This window comes from Saimiri boliviensis, chromosome 17 (genome assembly GCF_048565385.1).
Source record: "Saimiri boliviensis isolate mSaiBol1 chromosome 17, mSaiBol1.pri, whole genome shotgun sequence".
Lineage (NCBI taxonomy): Eukaryota > Metazoa > Chordata > Mammalia > Primates > Cebidae > Saimiri > Saimiri boliviensis.
This window is the reverse complement of record NC_133465.1, coordinates 69,810,938-69,833,619: the sequence shown is the minus strand read 5'-3', so window position 1 is coordinate 69,833,619 and position 22,682 is coordinate 69,810,938. Positions and strand designations below refer to the sequence as shown.

The following is a 22,682-nucleotide window of genomic DNA, read 5'->3' as shown; positions in this document are numbered from 1 at the left end:
CTGCCTTCTAGGTTCAAGCAATTCTCCTGCCTCAGCCTCCCAAGCAGCTGAGACTACAGGTGCATGCCACCACACCTGGCTAATTTTATTTCTGGTAGAGACGGGGTTTCACCATGTTGGCAAGGATGGTCTTGATCTCTTGACCTCATGGTCCGCCTGCCTCGGGATCCACCTGCCTCGGCCTCCCAAAGTGCTGGGATTACAGGTGCAAGCCACCGCGCCTGGCCAATCGCGATTTCTTCTCTTACAAGGTGATGAGAAATTTTCTCTGAGTAGGCTCATCTTCTTCCCCGTTCCTACATCCTCTGCTTGGAAGCAGCATTGCTTTTTCGACCAGAAACCCTATCTTGTGCTCCTGAATGGGCCTGCCCTGATGCACCTAAGGTTGAGGCTAGCTGAGCTGTCCATTCTGTGTTTTTTCTTAAGCGATGGGGTTTTGCTGTGTTACCCAGGCTCGGCTCAAACTCCTGGCCTCAAACGATCCTCCTGCCTCTGCTTCCCAAGTAGCTGGGATTACAGGAAATAGCCCCTGTACCCAGCTGACCTTTCCATTTCAAGAAAGAGTTCTGTGCGCAATGCAGTTCCCTTCAGATGACCAGTGGCCAAAGCCAGTTCCTTGTTGGGAGCTGAGCCACGAAATGAAAGATGGCATCTAATGTTTCGTCAAGTCCAGAAATCACTTTTACTTTAGTAATAAAGGGGCGCAGCTAATTCTAAGAGTATCAGACTTCCCCAACAAACACTATAAAAGTATCCATTGAAAAGGGATACAAGCATTTAACTTCTGTTATTGTCTTCGAACTCAAATTCAAATTGTATAATTCAAAATTAATAATTACCTATTAAAACGTGTCTACAAACATAGGCTTCAAAGGCATCGTTTTATGTCTTTTTTTGAGATGGAAGCTCACTGTCACCCAGGCTGGAGTACAGTGATGTGATCTCGGCTCACTGCAAGCTCTGTCACCAGGGTTCAAGTGACTCTCCTGCCTCAGCCTCCCGAGTAGCTGGGATTACAGGCAGCTGCCGCTGCACCCGGCTAATTTTTGTATTTTTTAGTAGAGATGGGGTTTCATCATCTTGATCAGGCTGGTCTTGAACTCCTGACCTCGTGATCTACCCACCTTGGCCTCTTAAAGTGCTGGGATTACAGGCGTGAGCCACTGCGCCCGGCCTAATATTCCATTATTTATTCATTATTTACACCTCTTGCATTTCAGTTTTTTTGGGGGGAGGACCAGCTCTCACTCTGGCCCCCAGGCTGGAGTGCAGTGGTGTCCTCGTAGTTCACTGCAGCGTTGAGCTCCCAGGCTCAAGCGATCCTCCCACCTCAGCCTTCTGACTAGCTGGGACTACAGGTGCAATGCAGATGGCTACTTATTTTATCTTTTTTTAGGAATGAGGTTTTGTTCTGTTGCCCAGGCCCAGTTCACTATTTTTATAATATTATTAGCCTTTTCTTTTTGTCTCTCTTTCTTCAGTTTCCCTAATCCACATTTGGGGAATGAGGCGGGGGAAGAATTGTTCTTATTTTTATTTCTCTATTGATTATGACACAATGTTTTCAAGGAAGAAATTCTCTAGGACCTCCTACGTTTTGAGTTTTTTTACATAGTTTCTAAGAAAAATACTAAAAACATACTTAGCTGAGGCGATGAGCTGGGCGCTATGGATTCCATCCTCAAAGTCTGTCTGAATAATGAGGATTTTACATTTGGCTCTGTTCGTTAAACAGTTTCTGAAAGAAAAAGCGAAGTTATTCAAGGGAGTTCTTGGTCTTAAAAAATGGATAACAAAATTCCTGAAAGTGATGAGAAACATAAAAGCTACAAAGAAACAGCTACTTGGGTTGGATTTTCTTCTGTAAGAACAGAAGTCCAGGGGAGAAGACCCAATGGATGCCTCCTAACTAGGTCCGAGGACGATGCTGTCAGAGGGGGGTGTTTGGCCAGGCACCGCACTGCAGAAGATGATGGAGATGAGAGGGACACTGGGAGAAATTTAACAAGGATTGACTTCACAGTCTCAGGATGGCAGTGCTCATTAACCCTGGCACCATCACCACGCAGAAGCCACGTGGCCGCAGCTGGGGAGGGAGAAGGCGGGGAAGGCAGGGAACCTCACCGGACTTCTTTGAGGAATGAGAGCTCAGTGTCAAACTGCTGCAGCCACAGGAGTGTGAGTTTTGGAGCCCTGCCCGTGACCTCCGATTGTAAAATGTCACAGTCGTGACTTGTCAGCAGCCTGGAGAAAGTGGTGATCTACAAAGTTAGAAAATGCAAATTACTTTCCAGAATTCAAGGAAAGGTTGCAAGTCTGCTAGGTGTAGACAGATCCTAGAAACCTGTGGATGTCCAGTCCTGTGGACGGCACAGAATCCAGACCCAAAGGAGTTTCCCAAAACAAGGCAGCGTAGGACGGGAGGCCCAGCAGGGAGGGCCAAAGGCATCAGAGAGAAGACTCCACCCTGCCCCAAGGGTGCCTTCTCCTCCTCCCTAGAAGCCGGGGTCTCTGCTGCCTTCTCCTCCCTAGAAGCCGGGGTCTCTGCCACCTTCTCCTCGGGTGCCTTCTCCTCCTCCCTAGAAGCCGGGGTCTCTGACTGCTTGGTCCCTACTTGAGATTCTCATGGTCCCTTAGGACTGAGCACAAATACCATTGCTTCTTATAATCTGGCTTCATGCTTTCAGATGGAGTTGGTGGTTGGTGCGGCCCCCTTCCCCCAGATGTCAGCAATGCTCCTGTCCCACAGGTCACTCCCCCATCGCAGTGCAAGCCAAAACGTTCCTCAAGGCCTGCTAGTCTAGCCCAGGAATCCCCGCCTCCCAGCCCGGCCTCGCCACAGAGCTCAGATCCCTACATTCAACTGCATAGCACACCAAAGCCTGTCCCCAGCAGACATCACCACTGGCCCCCCAAAACCTGCTGTCCGTTCCTGGGTTATCTGTCATGACGAAGCAACGTCCACTCATCTAAGGAGGAACCCGGGGAGTCGCCCCAGACCTCTCCACTCCCCATGCCCCACCGGGTGCCAGTGCTGGCCCTGCCAAATTGCCTCCTCCGTATCTCTCGGTTCCATCTGCTCCTCTCCTTTGTACCGTTCCAGCGGCCTCCCCACCAGCCCGCCCTTTCCACAACAGCCTTTCATCAGACTCCCTTCACCCAGGCAGGGAGACACGCGTGCCTCCAGTGCCCCCCCTGCACGGCTCAGACGCGGCTCCTTGGGGCCGCTGAAGCCCTCCGCCAGTTCTCTCTGGCTGCACCTCATCCCCCCATCGCAGCACTCACAGCCTTGAACCCTAAGCTCTGTCAGCGGCTCTGCACAGATGGTGCTGTCTGCCCACAGAAGGGCCTCTGCCTACAGCCCCTCCCAGCCATTCTGCCCCACTGGCGTGCGGCGCGTCTCCTAGAGGACGTCTCATCGGACCTCGCATCCTGATCTGCACCGCCCCTCTCTGCCTCTCAGCAGAGCATGTATCTATGATATTGATGGGATCTGCTCACGTGCCGGCCTCTCCACGCTCCCTGTATGCTAACAAAGGACAAGGGCTGCTAATTCATCTGTGCATCCCCAGTGACCCTGGCCCGGTCCTGGAACGTGGTACTTCATTGGTTGGTGTCAACATGGTGTATGGTGCTGTCACCAGCCTGGCGCACTGCACAGACAGAGGCACTCCGCCCCTGGTTAACCAGACCTATGTAGACACTGGGCTCTCCCCACACCTACCACAGAGGAGACAGCCCGGCGTCTGGTCTCAGCGTCCCCATGCAGGATCCCTAGCCGCTACCTGGGGAAGAATCCTGAATCCCGACACTAGGGGTTTAGGACTCTCGGATGACAGAGATAGGGTGCGAGTGCAGAAACACAATCACCTCTGTGAAGACGGCGTGGCACGCCGGGTCTGTTGCCTGCAGGTGCCCCTGAAGGAAATCTGCGAAGGAGTTGTGCCTCTGTTTGTAGAAGTACTCGTGCGCCAGCGACTCCGCCGTGAACGAGTCCAGCAAAGAGGCGCTCAGCCGGACGACAGCATCGGGCGTGGCGCAGTTCAGAAGTATCCACTTGGCCTCCCCAGACACCTGCTGGTAAAGTTCCTCCGTCAAGGCCCGGGGACCCTGCCGCTTTATGACCTGCAGCACCACGGACGCACAGGCGTCCGAGTGGTAGCCGATGAAGACGTCAGAGGGGCTGTATTTGTGCCTGTCCAGGAACTGCCCTGCTTTGACATTGACGAACTTCTCCACCCACGCGTGGAGCTCCTCCACAATGTTCTTCTGCCATTTCTCCAGCACCGTGTTGATATCCAGATAGTGCTTCTCCAGCCGGTTAATGAGGGGGATGGGGAAGTGTTTGTACACCACCTCTTTCTCTTCGATGACTATCAGGCGGAAGTTGGGGTGAACCCGACATTTGACACGGTGGGTCCCCAGCCCAAGATCCACGTAATTCTGGCCGCCGAGGTGGACGTAGTACTGGTTGAGCGCGTCGTAGAGGCTCTCGTAGAGGTTCTGCAGGTTGAGAAGCACCACCATCTTGCCCGTTTCCATGCAGATCTTCACGCGGTTGATGTTTCTGCAGATCTGGGTGTACTCCTGGTCCTTGGGGAAACCAGAACCAAAAATAATCTCCGGCTGCTGGTCCTCCCCGAAGACGGTCCGCTGCAGGATCTGCAGCGCCACGTAGTTTTTGGTCAGCACGAGCAAGTAACGGGACTCACCGTCTTCCAGCCGTCCGCCCGGCCCCTTCTGAGAGGGCCCGAAGATGTTCTGTCTGATCAGCTGCACCGGGTTGACGTCCTCTGAGCTCAAGGCCTCAGGAAGATTGGCCAGAAAGATGTCCAGAGCGTGGATGTCATCCTTGCCGCTGAAGTTCCTCAGGACAGCGTGCGCAATCTCTCGCGGGGAAGGCTTTTTATTGGAAGCTCTTGCTGTGGCGAAGACCATTTTGATGAGGCTGTAGTAGTCACGAAGCCCGAAAAACTCCTTGTCCTGGCTCCGGCACACCGTCTCGTAGGCTTTAGCGAACGACGCGAAGTACCCTTGGACACGGTCCTGGACGAGGCTGTCCGAGGAGCAGATGCCCTTGGCGCTCTCTATGAGCTCTCTCTCGTTGGGGCTGCCACGCGACACGAAGATACCCCGGTTCATCTTGGCAGGGTCAAGAGCCCAGTTGGAGATGCCCACGAAGGCAACCTTTTTGTGGGGGGCAGGGTCATCCTCAATGCAGCCATCTTCCAGCAGCGGGTGCAGAGTCTTCAGGGGCATCTTGGGCGAGTCCTCCGCCAGCCCCACCTCGTCCAGCACCACCACGGAGACGTACTGCTGCAGGTCCTTCCCCTGCTGGAAGCGGGCGCACTGGCGGAAGGTGCCGATGATGCCCTGCGGGGTGGAGTGCGGGCTGCACTGGAACGACACCAGGTGGACCTGCTTCAGGCCGCGGAACAGATCCGAGTGGGCGGCCGGTCCCTGCATGGCGTCGGCCACGATGGTCTTGGCGAGGGACTTGGAGCTGCCGGGCTTCCCCACCAGGAAGAGGGGGATCTTCAGCTCGATGCAGACGACCATCATGAAGACGTTCTCCTTCAAGGCCAGGTTCTTGGCGATGGTCTTCCTCAGAGGCACGCCGTCCAGAAAAACATCCTGTACCCGCGTGATTTCGTCCAGAAGCAGCCGGCTGTCGTTATATGGTTTCGGGAAGAACCTGGCGATGGCTTTCCGATACAAGTCTTTCTTTTCCAAAGAGGCATGGTAACACACCCCGACGGCCAGCATCAAGGACCAGAGGACAGGGTCTCTCTGCTCAATGTGATTTTTACTGGCACTGGACCTGGAGAGGAAGGAGCTCAGCTGCTCTAAGAGCATGGAGCTGTGCGCGTGGAACCACCTGAAAACCTTCACGCAGCGCTCCACGTCCCGGAGGCTAACAAAGCTGCATTCATCTTCTCTGCTCCTCATGAAACCCTGAGAGGCGCAGAGGACGTCTATGATCATGCGAGTCTCGTGTTGATCCAGGCTGATGGAGTCCACCAGTCTCTGGACAATCTGCTGGATGTAGAGCTTTTCCGTGGTGTCGCTCAGCTGTCCAAAGTCCCACACCAGAGGAACCAGGCTCGGGGGCAGAGCGTGCACCCGGTATACCAGCTGCCTCAGCGGAATGGAGCCCAGCCTGTCGGCCGTCTCTTCCGCACTAACCCTGTAGCCCAGACCAGCTGACTCCAAACGGCAGATCATCTCCTCAGAGTGCTTCCGGTACGGGTTGCAAGCGGCTATAATATGCAGGCCCGAGTCCTCGGCCAGGGGCTGGCCGTCCACTGTACGGTCACACAAGACTTCTTTGATACAGCTTATAGCTTCTGTTGTGTTGGCTTCATCGAAAAACAAGATGGTGTCCAACTGATGTTGGTCCTTATTGCAGGAGGCCATGTGTTCGGCCTCCCGGACTCTGGAGTAGATCATGTCTGCAGTCGTCCCCCCGTGCACCTTGACCAGCTTGATGGAGTCAGCATTGGCACCGCCACGCCGCAGGCCACTAAGGAATTTAATCAGCCTGGTTTTCCCACAGCCGGTTTCTCCCATGATGATAACGGGAATTCCGCAGCGGAAGCGCATCTCGATGGCAAGGATCTTCAGCATGTTGTCTGTTGTGAGCTCATACGTGTCGTCAGGGTCGATGGCCCAGCGGATCCCTAGGGCCAGGCAGAGCCTCTCAAGTTTCTCGTGTCTGGGCAGTCTATCAAAGTCGACGTTGAAGGGCACCCGCTGCAGCAGCAGTCCCTTGTACAGGTCCATGGTCATGACGTCTCTCTTGATGACCTCCCTCGTCAAGTGATTGATGGCGTCCACACCGCCGTGGTTGTTGGGCTCGAGATGGAAGCCTATGAACGTCATGGAGGTGTGGTCGTCATTGAAGAAGACGTACGGGTGAGGCTCCGACTCCCACCTCTTCCGGAGAGAGAAGGGAGCCAGGTCCTCTTCCCTGACCCCATCCATGGTGACCGTGTGCTTGCCCGGGCTTTGGTCAGAGGTGTGGAGTGTTGGTGTGGCAAAATCTCTTGCCATAAAGATCATGAAGGTCACCACAAAGTTCTTGAAGCCCCTCAGTGTGTCTCCGGTGAATCTCGCATTGCAGAAGAGAGAGGCCTCACAATCTCTGAGCTGATAATTTAGGAACCGGGCAAAGTTCCGAAGCTCTGACCAGGACGGGTCGATGACCCCGCAGTAAATCAGGAAATGCTGCAGGCATTCCCCCGGAGTGCCTTCGACAGAGCCTTCTTGGTACTGAAACGCGTCTAGGTTTTGGCTTTCATGGAACCGTTTTAAATACTGGTAAGGTCTTTGGAAAGTCTCGCCGCAGAATTCCCACTCATCCATTCCAGGCTCAGTGTCCCTCCTCTGGGGACTCAGCTCCATGTCAATCACCTCTTTGGGAGGCCTGCAGGTGACTTTTGGGAAGATGTCAAGAAAACTGAACTGGGGGGCAGGTGTCCGCTGGAAAGGAAATACGAATGACATGGTCACAACAGAACTTTCTAAGAAAAGCTTTTGTGTCTCAACCCTCAGGGTGTCTATATTGGATGGACCTTTATGAAAAATGCACTTAATTGGCCAGGTGCAGTGTCTCATGCCTATAATCCCAGCACTTTGGGAGGCCAAGGCGGGTGGATCACAAAGTCAAGAGATCAAGACCATCCTGGCTAACACAGTGAAACCCCCGTCTCTACTAAAACTACAAAAACAAAATTAGCCAGGCGTGGTGGCACGTTCCTGTAGTCCCAGCTACTCGGGAGGCTGAGGCAGGAGAATTGCTTGAACTCGGGAGGTGGAGTTTTCACTGAGCTGGGATGGCGCCACTGCACTCCAGCCTGGCGAGAGAGCAAGACTCTGTTTGAAAAAAAAAAAAAAAAGCTTTTGTATCTCAACCCTCCACATTTGTCTATATTTCATAGAACTTTATGAAAAATGCACTTAATTGGTAGGGCGTGGTGGTTCACGCCTGTAATCCCAGCACTTTGAAAGGCTGAGGCAGGTGGATCACGAGGTCAGGAGATCGAGACCAGCCTGGCCAACATAGTGAAACACTGTCTCTACTAAAAATACAAAAATTAGCTGGGCTTGGAGGTGGGTACCTGTAATCCCAGCTACTCAGGAGGCTGAGGCAGGAGAATAGCCTGAACCCGGGAGACGGAAGTTGCAGTGAGCCGAGATCATGCCACTGCACTCCAGCCTGGGCGACAGAGACTGTCTCAAAAAAAAAAAAAAAAGAAAAGAAAAAAGTGGGCTTTTCTTTACTAACACTGCACTCAGCTGCTGCTCTAAGGAAGGCAAAGGTGTGGAGTCCCCTAAACACATCGCTCCGCTTCATTAAGACCTGAAGGATCCCAAGACCCTCCCACACCACGTGAAAACGCCCCGCAGTACAGACCAGCGTTGAGGATCTCCTGAGCGGCGCTGAAGTCCTCCGTTCCAGGATTTCAACAATGTACAAGTGGCAGGGGCTCCGACGCCACATTTTCCCATTTACATCCATTAGGTATTGTAAAATGAGGAGCTTGAAAAGAAACACCCAAATGCCAGTCTGCACCTAAAGACAGAATAGCACGAGGTATAAACACAGCACAGCCGGTGAGCTCTCCCAACTCCAAAACCCCTCTCATTTTGCTCTTTGTCATGACGATCTCGACGAGCAACATCATCATCTCAGCTGGCAGGAACCCACGACTCCGAGGGCCATTCCGTAAGACCCTGACACCGCATTTCCCTGTGGCTTTTCCATTTTCAGAGACACAAACACGCCGTTTTACAATGGCCTCTGGTAGTCTATACAGCCACGCACACTGCAGGTTCGCAGCCCAGGAGCAGCAGCGTGTGGCACGAAGCCTGTGTGTGCAGCAGGCGTGACGCCCAGGTTGGGGTAAGCGCACACCAAGACATTCACACAAGGAGGAAACTGCCTGACAACCCGCTTCTCACACCGCGTTCCCACCGTGAAGCCTCGTAGGACTGTGCGTGTGGAAAGAAGGAATTCTCTCTAAGGTGAGGAGGGTCTGTGTCTTTCCTGATGCGGCCATCTGCTGGCACTCGAGGGCCCTTACCGAGGAGGTCACGTCCAGGTGAAAGAGCATAGGGACCTTCTGATACTGCACATCCAGGAAGGGCAGGAGGGCACCCAGGACCTGGCTCTCATCCACCTGAGGGTCGATCAGTCGAATGGTTTTCAGAGGTACCTTTTCCCTGTGTAACTGTATCTTCATTTTCTCGTGCAACCTCTTCACATAGAGAGACTTGCCTGGAACATTGAAATACAGAAATTAGGCCTCGGTGGGGTGGCTCACGCTTGTAATCCCAGCACTTTGGGAGGATGAGGGGGGCGGATCATGAGGTCAGGAGTTTGAAACCAGCCTGGCCAACATGGCAAAATCTCATCCCTACTAAAAATACAAAAAATTAGCCAGGCATGGTAGTGGGGACCTATAATCCCAGCTACTCAGAAGGCTGAGGCAGGAGAATCGTTTGAACCCAGGAGGTGGAGGCTATAGCGAGCTGAGATCGCACCAGTGCACTCCAGCCTGGGCGACAGAGCAAGACTCTGTCTCAATATACATATATATATAGAAATGAGGTCCCGGGATGGGCACAGTGGCTCACGCCTGTAATCCCAACACTTTGGGAGGCCGAGGCGGGTGGATCACAAGGTCAGGAGTTCAAGACCAGCCTGGCCAACATGGTGAGACCCTGTCTCTCCTAAAAATACAAAAATTAGCTGGGTGTGGTGGCAGACACCTATAATCCCAGCTACTCGGGATGCTGAGGCAGGAGAATCACTTGAACCCAGAACACAGAGGTTGCCGTGAGCCAAGATTGTGCCACGGCAGTCCAGCCCAGGTGACAGAGCGAGATTCCACCTCAAAAAAAAATAAATAAATAAAAGTAAACTGCAGAGATGTTTGCCAAGAGGAGGAAGGGAATGGGGCTCCCGGAGAATGCCCAGTGTGGACGACCAGGTGACAAGGGTGCCCGGTTCTGGCACAGACCCTGATTGACACCCACAGATGAGTCACACCCTCCCTGAGCCTCAGTTTCTCCATCTGCAGACAGACTTTGTCTGCTGGAGGGGGAAGGGCCCTGGGTAGTCCCTGGGAGATGCGGCCCACCGCACCCACCCCACCACTCTCCTTACCAACACCTGCTCGCTCCGAGGCCACGATCCCAACGCACAGCTGGTCCTTGAACACGGTGGCCGCCGACAGGGTATGCTCCGGGACCCGGTAGTGACATGCCAGGTAGGCCTGGATGGCCTCGAGGGGTTCCTGGGGGGTGACGAGGACCTTGTGCTGGCTGAAGGCCGAGGGGAGGTAGCTGTGCTCTCCGTCAGCATCGCAGACCATCACCAGCTGGTAGTCCTCCCGGTGCTGCTGGGTGCGCAGCTTCTGGAAGAGCTCCTCTGCCTGGCGTGCCACCTCGTAGCTCAGCTGATGGGCGAACAGCAGGCTGTAGATCTTGCTCCCGCCGGAGCCCGGGGTCAGGCAGCGGCGCAGCAGCAGCGCCACCTCCTCGAAGGTGGTCGCCGGGGTGCACAGCAGCACCTCGTCGTAGGTGGGCAGGGGCTGGCTCCGGGTTTGCATGTAGACGGCCAGGGCGGCTGGCAACACTTCCGCGTGGCTGCAGACGACGAGGTTGGGCTGGCCGACCTGCAGGCCTCTCGGGAGAACGCGCTCCACGGGAGGCCCGCCCATCGCCGCCAGGTGAGCCAGACAGTGGCCAAGGGCCTCCAGGTCGAAGCAGTCGGGCAGGAAGGCAGGAAGGCACCCCATGAACTGCTCCATGATGACCTTCACCTTGTCCGCCAGGCGGGACTCAGAGAAGATCATCAGCGGGAGCTCCTCCTCCACCGTCCTCACGCGGTGCCTGGCAGACGGACTCTCACACCCCACGGAGGCCCTTAAAACATCCCTCAGCGTGCAGTGGCTTTTGATGAAGGACAGCATCATGAGGGCGGCGTCGCTGGGGGGCTGCTTCCTGAGCTCGGTGCTCAGATAGACCAGCTGTTCCGCCGTGTAGAAGTTGAGGTAAAAGTGCTTCATGCGCTTCTGGGTGACGAAGCTCTTCCAGCTGTCGAGGTACTGCTCCATCTGCCTGCAGACGGCTTCCAGCACCTCGGTGACATCTCCACCCTCCTCGAGCTTCGTCACCAGCTCCAAGCCAAAGTCCATCAGGAGGGACACATCCTGGTTGGGGGAGCAGTAGACCCTGGCGATCCAGGTCCGGAACAGCATATTCCCGGCACAGCGCAGGTCGATGAAGGCCTTGCTGAGCCTCTGCACGCTGTAGAACACCTGGAGACGCAGAGCCCTGAGGTCAGCTCACAGAGCCAGGCGAGGAGCACTCTGTCCACGGGCCCACTCAAGACCTGCACTCACAAGGCCTCCCTCCTCATCTACACGATCTACCTGAGAGGACGGCACTCTTATCAGGAAAAGAGTCATTGTAGAGACAAAAGGTATTATTTGTATTAATTTGTTGTTTTTTTTTTTTTTTTTTAGATGGAGTCTCGCTCTGTTACTCAGGCTGGAGTGCAGGGGTGCGATCTCGGCTCACTGCAACCTCCGCCTCCCGGGTTCAAGTCATTCTCCTGCGTCAGCCTCCTGAGTAGCTAAGAATACAGGTGCGTGCCACCACACCCAGCTAATTTTTGTATTTTTAGTAGAGACCAAGTTTCACCATATCGGCCAGGCTGGTCTCGAACTCCTAACCTCAAGTGATACGCCTGCCTCGGCTTCCCAAAGTGCTGGGATTACAGGTGTGAGCCACCACGCCCAGCAGAGATAATGGATATCATCTGTAATGTACAAATCAACTTTACAGAAAGAACCTATAATAAAATTGAGAGATCATTACATAAACCAGTACACCATTCTCGGTATGACTGCTTTGTTTTGTTCATCTAAATCTTAGTTATGTGGATTCTTGCTGATTTACAGAGTCAGTGAAGCAATTTAAGCGTCTATCTGAGGGCTATCTGCTGAGTGAGCAACCTCCTTCTCAGTGTGGTGAGAAAGATAATGGAAGAAAAAAAGAGAAAGATAATTTTAAAAAATTAAAACAGCCTGGACGCCGTGGCTCATGCCTGTAATCCCAGCACTTTGGGAGGCCGAGGCGGGTGGATCACTTGAGGTCAGGAGTTTGAGACAGACTGCCAGCTTGCAGCCTTCACCCTACGCACCGTGACGGAACGCTAACCCAGGGTCCTGCCTGCCTTGAGACCTCTCTCGGGGGCTGCGGACTGGAGTTCCTACAAATGTGCACCCTACAAATGTGCCCACTCAACTTGCCACAGGGCTAAGGGCAAAGCCCTTCTTATCAGTCAAATCTCAAGTCAAGTCCTTTACCGTTTTCTTGGGGATGCACAGGCCTAACGGACAAGATGGCACCATCAGCTGAGCACTGCAGCAAAGGGGAGCCTCACCTCCCGACACCCCTCTGCTCGGGACTGCGGCAAAGAGGAGCCTCACCTCCCGACACCCCTCTGCTCGGGACCGCGGCAAAGAGGAGCCTCACCTCCCGACACCCCTCTGCTCGGGACCGTGGCAAAGAGGAGCCTCACCTCCCGACACCCCTCTGCTCGGGACTGCGGCAAAGAGGAGCCTCACCTCCCGACACCCCTCTGCTCAGCACCGCGGCAAAGGGGAGCCTCACCTCCCGACACCCCTCCGCTCGGCACCGCGGCAAAGGGGAGCCTCACCTCCCGACACCCCTCCGCTCGGCACCGCGGCAAAGCCTCACCTCCCGACACCCCTCCGCTCGGGACTGCGGCAAAGAGGAGCCTCACCTCCCGACACCCCTCCGCTCGGCACCGCGGCAAAGCCTCACCTCCCGACACCCCTCCGCTCGGCACCGCGGCAAAGCCTCACCTCCCGACACCCCTCCGCTCGGCACCGCGGCAAAGCCTCACCTCCCGACACCCCTCCGCTCGGCACCGCGGCAAAGCCTCACCTCCCGACACCCCTCCGCTCGGCACCGCGGCAAAGCCTCACCTCCTGAAACCTCTCCACTTCTGCGTTGTTGTGATCCTTCTTGCCAGACATCAGCATCAGCTTGTTCAAAAGCTCCTTCAGCTCCTCTAAAGAGTACTTCCGTGCCTCCTCGTGGCTGCTGGGGCCCTCGGGAAGGACCAAGTACAGAACCGTGTCTGGGGAAATCTGTGAAGGGCACAGGTCAGAGGTCACTCTCCTGGGGGCAGGAGCCCCGGACTGGCCGCCGCCTGCAGACGGCCCACAGCCGCGCCGAGGGTCGGGGACCGCTCACCTTCTGGTCACCTTCGGGTGCCTGGATCACGTAGATGCCTCTTTGGTTGATGGCCGTGGCCAGGGTCAGGGATGACAGCTCCACAGACCCATGACTCTCCTTCACATTCTTCAGCCACTCCAAGTTCCTGGCAGAGTCATACTGTGGGGACAAAAGGAGAGATCACGGGCCGGAGTTGGAATGAGCGTCTTCCCCCTCCCTCCTGCGGTCTGCCCCCAGCCTCTGCCTCACTGCGCGGCCTTCTCCCCACGCTTCCCCAGGACTCCGGACACAGGCGCCCACGCAGCGCCCCGACCGGACCAGGTGCCACCTGCCGTGATCTGTGGCTCATGGCCGCTTTGTACTCAGCTGTTCACTCATGTTTTCCTCCAGTGCCCGGGGCCCCAGCTGGCACGCGGGACATGTGGCTTCTATTTGCGGAGGAGTGGAAGGGAATGAGCAGCTCCCTGCCTGACCCTCCGCCAGACGCCATCACTCTGCAGGTCCCCAGTGCAGAGGACCCTCTGGGAATGACGCTGGAAGCAATGGCTGTGGAGCCCCAAGTCCTCAGCATCCTTCTGTGGCCCCCAAGTACGATCAGAGGCGCTCAGGAAAGATCACAACAGAGGCTTTTGTTTGGAAACTCTGCTGAGTTTCTAGCAGAAAAATGAAGACAGCTTTACCTGCCCTTCCATGTCATTTCCTTCTCTATCCACATGCGGACCAGCTGTCCTGAGGGTGGCCCAGTATCTAGTGAAGCTGCGTAAGTCAATTCAGACCTTGCGACAGGTCATTTACTTAAATTCAAATGTTAATTTTTTTCTTTTCCGTTTTGAGACAGCCTTGCTCCGTCACCCAGGCTGGCCTACAATGGTGCGATCTCAGCTCACTGCTACCTCCACCTCCGGGGTTCAGCTGATTCTCCTGTCTCAGCCTCCGGAGTAGCTGGTGTATTTACAGGTGGGCACTACCATGCCTGGCTAAATTTTAAATGTTTACATTTTTCTGATAAAAAATTATGTCAACTATGGAAAATAACAAAAAGTAACAGAATAAAATGACAACCGCAACCATTCAAAGAAAACTGGCAGCATGTTAGCATATTTCCTTTGTGTGTTTCGCACCTCAGAGATTACTATGTGTCACATCATTTCGTAGCCCGCTTTCTAAGTAATAAGATGGAGAATTTCTATTTATGAAGAAAGCTTTTTTTTTTTTTTGAGACAGAGTCTTGCTCTGTCAGCAGGCTGGAGTGCAGTGGCGCAATCTCGGCTAGCTGCAGCCTCCGCCTCCTGGATTCAAGCAATTCTCCTGCCTCAGCCTCCCGAGTAGCTGGGACCACAGGCGCGTGCCACCATGCCCAGCTATTTTTTTTTTTGTATTTTTAGTAGAGACAGGGTTTCACCACGTTGGCCAGGATGGTCTCGATCTCTTGACCTCGTGATCCGCCTGCCTCGGCCTCCCAAAGTGCTGGGATGACAGGCATGAGCCACGGTGCCCGGCCCCTGAAGAAAGCTTTTTAAAAAGCCCATTGTAGATGGCTGTGTGCAAACCTACAGGTGTGCCACCATTGGCAGTCACTCCCCTGATGTTGCTAAGCAACGCTCTATTCAACATAATCTGCATTAGAGCCAGAAAGAGACTCACCAGTTTCCTGGGCAGGTGCTGGTCATTGTCCAGAGCCTTCCACAGCTCTTTCAGATGCTTCATGAATCTATTGAAGCCCACCCTGGGGTCCAGCTTATACAGCAGGGACGCATAGCCCTGCACGGCGTCATGGAAGCAGGCCACCCGGTCCACATCAATGTCATTCTCTCCTGCTGAGATGGAGGCCAGGTCCACAAACACCTTCAGCTCGTTGATGCCTGGGGAAGAGAAGAGGGGAGGTCAGCGTGGGACTACTCCACTAGCGTGCATGGCGCAACCTCAGCTCACCGCAACCTCCACCTCCCAGTTCAAGTGATTCTCCTGCCTCCGCCTCCCGAGTAGTGGGATTACAGGCATGCAGCACCACGCATGGCTCATTTTTGTATTTTTAGTAGAGACGGGGTTTCTCCAAGTTGGTCAGGTTGGTCTCGAGCTCCTGACCTCAGGTGATCCGCCTGCCTTGGCCACCCAAAGGGTTGGGATTACAGGTCTGAGCCACCACACCCGGCCAGTTCATGAATTTTTAATGTTCTGTCCATTTTTTCACTTTCAGTAAGAGTCTAAAACACCCAATCTTTTGTAGCGTTTTGGTTTTTGGTTTTTTTGTTGTTGTTGTTGTTGTTTGAGACGGAGTCTCTCTCTGTCGCCCAGGCTGAAGGGCAATAATGCAATCTCGGCTCACTGCAACCTCTGCCTTCTAGGTTCAAGCAATTGTCCTGCCGCAGCCTCCCATGTAGCTGTGATTACAGGCACCTGCCACCACACCCGCCTAATTTTTTGTATTTTCAGTAGAGATGGGGTTTCTCCATGATGGCCAGGCTGGTCTCAGATTCCTGACCTCGTGATCCACCTGCCTCGGCCTCCCAAAGTGCTGGTATTATTACAGGCGTGAGCCACCACAGCCAGCCTGTAACGTATATTAATGCAACTAAACAACATCTCACTGTTCCCAAGCAACTTCAGTGCCCCAGGCACTGTACCCCATTTGTGTGTGCCTTGTTTCCTTCAATCCACACAGCATCACCATTTAAACAAAAAGAAACCGAGGCTTAGCTGTAAACCGTGTGTTCACAATTAGCTATGAAACACTCAGACCTTGCCCCTCAGATGAATTACTCATCAAAGGATGTGTATCAGCGTAGACCGAGGAGTCCACTGTTGAAAGCAGCAGTGCTCCCAAGAAAGCCAGCACCTGCCACCCATCAGGCAGCGGCCCCAGGCCCCCAGCACACTGCACTGCCGCCTGGGCCTCTCCTGCCTCCTCTGCCGCTTTCTTACCTCTCCCACCCTCCTCCAGAGGAACTCTGCCAATGACATCTTAGCCGCAAAGCTAGAGAAGCTGCCAAGTAATGCACAGCCTCGATGGAGGGGTTGTGACAACAATCTGTGGGGCCAGGCACAGTGGCTCACCTGAGGTCAGGAGTTCAAGACCAGACTGGCCAACATGGTGAAACCCCATCTCTACTAAAAATACAAAAAATTAGCCAGGTGTAATGGTGGGTGCCTGGAATTCCAGCTACTCTGGAGGGTGAGGCAGGAGAATCACTTGAACCCAGGAGGCGAAGGTTACAGTGAATCGAGATGGCGCCACTGCACTCCAGCCTGGGCAACAAGAGGGAAACTCCGTCTTAAAAAAAAAAAAAATCTCTGTGGGCAAGAGCTCTCCTCGTCCTCCAATAAAAATCTACTGGAAGAAAAAGGGGGCAAGATTTTAAGAAAAAGGATCCTGAGCCATTGACAGCAAGCACCCTAAGCGGCAGGGCACAGCAAGGTGAGTGGCTTTTACCCTAGCACGTGGGAAATACTATACCTATGTGAACTCTATGAGCAGTGCCCATCTCGCTAAAGAATGCAGGTGGCTGGGCACTATGGCTCACGCCTGTAATCCTGGCACTTTGGGAGGCCAAGGTGGGCAGATCGCCAGACCAGCCTGACCAACATGGAGAAACCCCATCTCTACTAAAAATACAAAATTAGCGGGGCATGGTGATGCATGCTTGTGATCTCAGCTACTCGGGAGGCTAAGCAGAATTGCTTGAACCCAGGAGACAGAGGTTGTGGAGAGCCGAGATTGCATCACTGCACCCAGCCTGGGGGACATAAGCGAAACTCCACCTCAAAAAAAAAAAAAAAAAGAATACAGGCAACGTCTTTCTGCCCTTCACATAGCACTCAGCAAAAAGGAGGTGTTTCCTAAGAGTTTAGGAAAGCCGCGCAGTGCACCATCTGAAAACTTGCCTCCAGGCTTCCGGGCAACCCCAAAGACTGATTTTACCTCCAAGAGCCTCCTGGACCCAGCGGATGAACTCCTTTCTCAGGGACAGAGCCTCGAGCGCCTCACACCGGGCCTCACTGATGTCTTGGAGCAGCTTTTTGGCCTGGATGAGCTCCTGGTTGATCTGGTCCAGTGTTGCATGGCCAAAGTCGTTGAAGTTATCAGTCTGCAAGGAAGAGCTCTACTGTGGACTGGAACTCATTCAGCAGAAGCCCAGAGTCTGTAAGCCGCAAGCATCTACCATCCCACCCCCACCTTAATTACTGGGTTTGCTGTTGCTGTGACAACAGGCACGCCAAGCTCTTACTCCTGAATTGGATGATCTAATCCCCACGGCTGTTTCTCCCTGAGGGAGAGTAACCGTGATTCCTGGGAACCTGATGTTCTGCTCGGCGTTCAAGGCCCAGAGCAGGTGCTTCCTCAAGGACCTGCACCAGGGTTCAAGTGTAAGTGAGTGTGATTCCAGATTTTTTTTTTTTTTTTTTTTTTTTGAGACAGATCTCGCTGTCTCCCAGGCTGGAGTACAGTAGCATGATCTCGGCTTACTGCAACCTCAGCCTCCCTGGTTCAAGCGATTCTCCTGCCTCAGCCTCCTGAGTAGCTGAGATTAGAGGCGCATGCCACCACACCTGGCTAATTTTTCTATTTTCAGTAGAGACGGGTTTCAGCATGCTGGTCAGACTGCTCTCCAACTCCTGACCTCCTTGGCCTCCTAGGCATGAGCCACTGCACCTGGCCGTGATTCCAGATTTTCTGCTAATTTCCAATCATTATCCCGGTATAATATACTACAGGCACATACACCTTACAAATGCTCACCTTAAAAACATAGGAAGCGGCCAGGCACAGTGGCTCACGCCTGTAATCCCAGCACTTTGGGAGGCCGAGGTGGGCAGATCACCTGAGGTCAGGAGTTCAAGACCAGCCTGGCCAAGCCAACACGGTGAAACCCCATCTCCACTAAAAATACAAAAATTAGCCATGTGGGGTGGCATGTGCCTGCAGTCCCAGCTACTCCGGAGGCTGAGGCAGGAGAATCGCTTGAACCTGGGAGGCAGAGGTTGCAGTGAGCAGATGTCGTGCCACTGCACTCCAGCCTGGGCGACAGAGTGAGACTCCATCTCCTCAAAATACAAACAAAAAACACAGGAAGCAGAAGACTCACTTCTTAACTCTTAACAGAAACAACTTATTTACCGCTTTGGGCTAGAACTAGGAGATAGGGTTGAATGGCCACAACGGGGTTTTCCTTTTTCTGTAACCTAAAGAGAGCCTGTGGCCCTTTCCAAACACCTGTTTACAGAAAGAGGACTGCTGCCCTTTCCCGAGTTCTTGATCTTCATACTGACCCAAAACTCCCTCTGGCTAAGGAGCAGTTGGACTATTTACAAACAAAGGCAAAAACAAAGCCCTCGGGGTATTCAGGTGTCAAGTACCAAACACACAGGAGCCCTTGGCAGAAGCTCTAAGTCACCCGCCCAGCTTTTCAAAGCCACAACACCCATGGCTCCGGATGTCTGGGGCAGGATCCCCCTCCAAACCCCCACAGTCCCTAGCAAGCAACTTACAAAGTTTACTAAAGTGTTGAGAACACTGAAGTCACCGGTCAGTCCCAAACTCTCTTTGACCTGCAGGATGACCCTGGCTGCGCGGACAGCGTGGTGCAGCTGGTGGTATTCCTTGATCTGCTCCACTCGCTCCTTGACCCAATTGCTCGGGCCCTGTTTGTCCACAGTCCGCATGGTCTCAAGTTCTAAAGCCAGGTCCTCGTATTTATTCTCAAAGTCCTTGAAGTTGACGTCGATCTCTGCAAGGGTGACCTCTCCCGACTTGAGATCCCGGTACAGGCTTATGAACTTATTGTAAGAGGGAACATACAAACAGCTATACACCTCTTCAATCAGAAGCGTCTGCCTTTCTGATTCTTCTGGCTCACTCGGAAGCTCCGCAGCTTCCTGTTCCTCCTCAGGCACTTTCAAAGACTCTGCGGCTTTCTGCCAGAAGATTTGGAAGATGTGGCTGTCTCTGAGCGAGTCGATCTTTTCAGCCATTTCTTGGAGCTGGGGGCTCAGGTTGTAATGCGTTGTCCTCTGTGAGATCGGGAAGGAGGGCAGTCTCACTGTCACAACTTCATCTAATCTTTTAGTGCTGAGGTCTTGTGAGTGCCTTTCCGCAAGCTCTCCAAAGTCCACTTTAGAAACCAAAAGAAAACGTCAGAAGTCAAAGCTCTAATAATCATTCCATTTTATTTCACTCTCCTAAGGTTTACTCTCCTCAATTCTCGGAGCGAATTCAAGAGCACACAGTTGCTGGGATTTCTTTCTCAGTAAGAGTTGACAGGTCCGTTCCCTCCCCGCATGGCCTGGTTCATCAATATTCATGATAAAGAAAGCATCATGACTTCTGGGTAAAGATGACAATGTGAAAAAATCCATCTATTTACTCTTGTTCCCAGACCCCACTCCGATGACAGAATATAAATTGCATTTTAAAAGTCATGAACTAGTCAGGTGCAGCGGCTCAGGCCTGTAATCCCAGCACATTGAGAGGCCGAGGCGGGCAGATCACTTGAGGTCAGGAGTTCGAGACCAGCCGGGCCAACAAGGCAAAACCCCCGTCACCACTAAAAGTACAAAAAGGCGTGGTGGTGGGCACCTATAATCCCAGCTAGTAGGGAGGCTGAGACACAAGAATCGCTTGAACCCAGGAAGCGGAGGTTGCAGTGAGCTGAGATTGTGCCTCAGCAGTCCAGCCTGGACGACAGGGCAAGACTCAAAAAAAACAAAAGAAAAGAAAAAAAAGATGTGGTCCAGTACACCGACTGTCACCGCGATGCCTCCTTCCCCCCCGCAGGCAACAGGTGGCTTATTTTCTAGAAAGGATAATGCGAAGGGGCGTCTGGATTGGAGGCCACAGAAACATGGCAGGAAAAGGGCATTTCTAGACACATCCCCTTTCTCAAGAAGCTAACAGAAGACATGAACTATCCAATCTCAAGGGTAAGGAGGAGGCGGCATGAGGCACAGGAGACAGGAGGTGGCGGAGAACCACGCTGAGAACAGGGGCATGGGAGGACTGCACACAGGATGCCGAGACCCGCCAGCCCGCTTCTCCCTCTTGGCTCCCAGAAACCTGGCAGCCAGGCCCGCACCGTCCAGGCAGGAGACAGGTCAACTTCCAGGCCGAGCCACGCCGCCCCATGGCAGCAGCCCACAGAGGGCCAACCCACTTTTGCGGGCTTTCTCTTAATAAACACAGACAAAGGAAGAATTCCAGACATGGAAGGAAAATCGACACAAACCACCAGTGAAAGCAACCTGGAGGAAGAAGGAAATGACGCAAGGAAAAGAAAACCCTCCACAGCAAAAGTGCTAATAACCCAGGAGGTAAGATACCGCGGCCAGGAACAAGGGCAGGATACAGTTGGAAAAGGGTCATCCGGAGAAAAGGAATTCCTTTACGTTACATACATAGATGAAAGCTGACATGAACATTTCAGCAGAACGTTTGGAAGATCAAGGCCTGAATAAATCTCTCAAGAGCAGAGCCAAAAACAGATGGAAAACCAGAGAAAGATAATGATCAAAGTTAGATGACCGTCCAGGTCCAGTATCCAATTAATAGGAATTCCAGCAAGAGAAAAGAAAATTAAACCATTCAAGACAATGTCCCGGAACTCAAGGACTTTGATGTCTAGGTTAGAAAGACCTACCTATTAACCCCCACTAGAGGTGACTGAAATTTTTTTTTTTTTTTTTTTTTTTTTTTTTTGAGACAGGGTCCCACTCTCTTGCCCAGGATGGAGTGCAGTGGTGTGATTTTGGCTCACTGCAGCCTCAACCTCCCAGGCTCCAGTGATCCTCCTTCCTGAGCCTCCCGAGTAGTTGAGACTATAGGCATGCACCACTGTGTCTGGCTCATTTTTTGTATTTTTTATAGAGATGTGGTCTTGCTCTGTTGCCCAGGCTGCTCTCAAACTCTTTGGCTCAAGCAATCCTCCTGCCTTGGCCTCCCAAAATGCTGAGATTACAGGTGGGAGCCAACATGCCCAGCCTCAATGCAAAATAGATCCAGACCAAGACACATTATTATTTCAGAATATGAGTAACAGAAATATCTCAAGAGCTTCACCAAAGAGAAAACAGGTCACACACACAGGAAGGGTGTGTCATGAGCAGTACCCTGGGCACGCTGAGACTTCAGAAGGAAAACTACTCTAGTCTGTCATTCTAGACCTGGCCGAGCGACTGACCCAGTAAGAGCACAGACATCTTTAGGCAAGCAAGGATTCGAGGGTTTGATGTCTCATACACCCTCTTTTCTCAGGAGGCTAGTCAGGGTGTGCTCTGCCAACAGAAGACGCCAGGTCTAACCCAGGCAAGATGCAAAGGCTCCCTAGGAGGTGGAGGGAGACTCCAGCCTAGGGTTGGCAGGTTCCTTCTCAAAGGTCAAACGGGTAATCTTCGAGGAAATTCAGACACTCGCCACAGGTTGGGATTCAATCAGAAATGAATACAATGAAAACAGCATTTGATAGGACGTGTAATTCTGTGGAAAACAGAGTTTGTGCAAAAAAAATGTAAAAAGATCATGGTTTCTTCCGTGGCTCACTTGCGATCAGCCTAAGTCCAGATGATTTAACCCTAAACAACGATCTGACTCAACTATGAGAAAACAGGGAGCAACAGGCGGTGAAGGGTGATGTGCGCGGGCCACAGACCAGAAACGCGCAGCGCCGACCCGCGTCTTCCGCCGCGGGCGTCGGCGGCTAACGCTGACACCGAGAAATCAAGGGGACATTGAAGGGTGGCGTTCGGAACTGTGGCTACAAATACCAGAAAGAAGAATCTAAAAGAGGTGAAGGCAATGCCCCCAGCAAATGCAAATTAAACAAGAATGAAAAGCCTTCTCTCCAAAATGAAGAGCTGCTACTGCCACCCCGCCTTCCTGCGCCCTCCTCCAAACCCGGGGGAGCCCTCGGTGCTGTTCACGTCTTAGGAATACCACCTTCTATCAGGGGTTTCACGATCCCACACATCTTCAGGAGACTATCAACAAATCTTGTCTCCTTCTTTAGAAATAACAGTTCCTTGATTCTCCAGTCCAATACTTTATCCATAGCACAGTTTTCCTCCAGGGGTGGAAGACTTTTTTCCTCTGGAAAATAAGAACAATAGCAAAGTAACCCAGTACAGCAAGCGGATGCCATTCTCCACAACACCACTCTGAACACGCCCCACCTTCCCTACCGCCGGGGAAGGACTGGGGGGTTGTGCGCATAGCCACCTTTCTGAGATGGCCGTTATTTTATCACTTTCCTGTGATGTTCTTGAGAATTACAAACCACCCCTACCATCTTACAAGCGAGAAGAGAGGCTCATTATCAAGGCTAAGACCATCCTCTCCTTTAAAAAAAAATGCGCACACAAACGCAAATGTGTCTTCCAGCTACTTAATTCCTCAGGAGCCTGAAGTGCGAATCTCG

At 53.0% G+C, this 22,682-nt stretch overlaps 1 protein-coding gene across 2 annotated transcripts in view; it reads right to left on the bottom strand.

Moving 5' to 3' along the window:
* Positions 1 to 22,682, bottom strand: part of RNF213 (ring finger protein 213) — a 119,828-nt gene that overhangs the window by 40,916 nt on the left and 56,230 nt on the right. For both annotated transcript variants that reach the window (XM_039477053.2, XM_039477054.2), the window contains 12 exons: positions 22,205 to 22,354; positions 18,766 to 19,388; positions 17,198 to 17,363; positions 14,923 to 15,140; positions 13,297 to 13,437; positions 13,026 to 13,190; positions 10,172 to 11,327; positions 9,087 to 9,280; positions 8,417 to 8,575; positions 3,871 to 7,482; positions 2,125 to 2,261; positions 1,643 to 1,738 (listed from right to left, as the gene is read on the bottom strand). In XM_039477053.2, coding sequence (XP_039332987.2) covers positions 1,643 to 1,738; positions 2,125 to 2,261; positions 3,871 to 7,482; positions 8,417 to 8,575; positions 9,087 to 9,280; positions 10,172 to 11,327; positions 13,026 to 13,190; positions 13,297 to 13,437; positions 14,923 to 15,140; positions 17,198 to 17,363; positions 18,766 to 19,388; positions 22,205 to 22,354 — 6,817 coding nt within the window. The remainder of the gene's footprint in view (positions 1 to 1,642; positions 1,739 to 2,124; positions 2,262 to 3,870; positions 7,483 to 8,416; positions 8,576 to 9,086; positions 9,281 to 10,171; positions 11,328 to 13,025; positions 13,191 to 13,296; positions 13,438 to 14,922; positions 15,141 to 17,197; positions 17,364 to 18,765; positions 19,389 to 22,204; positions 22,355 to 22,682) is intronic.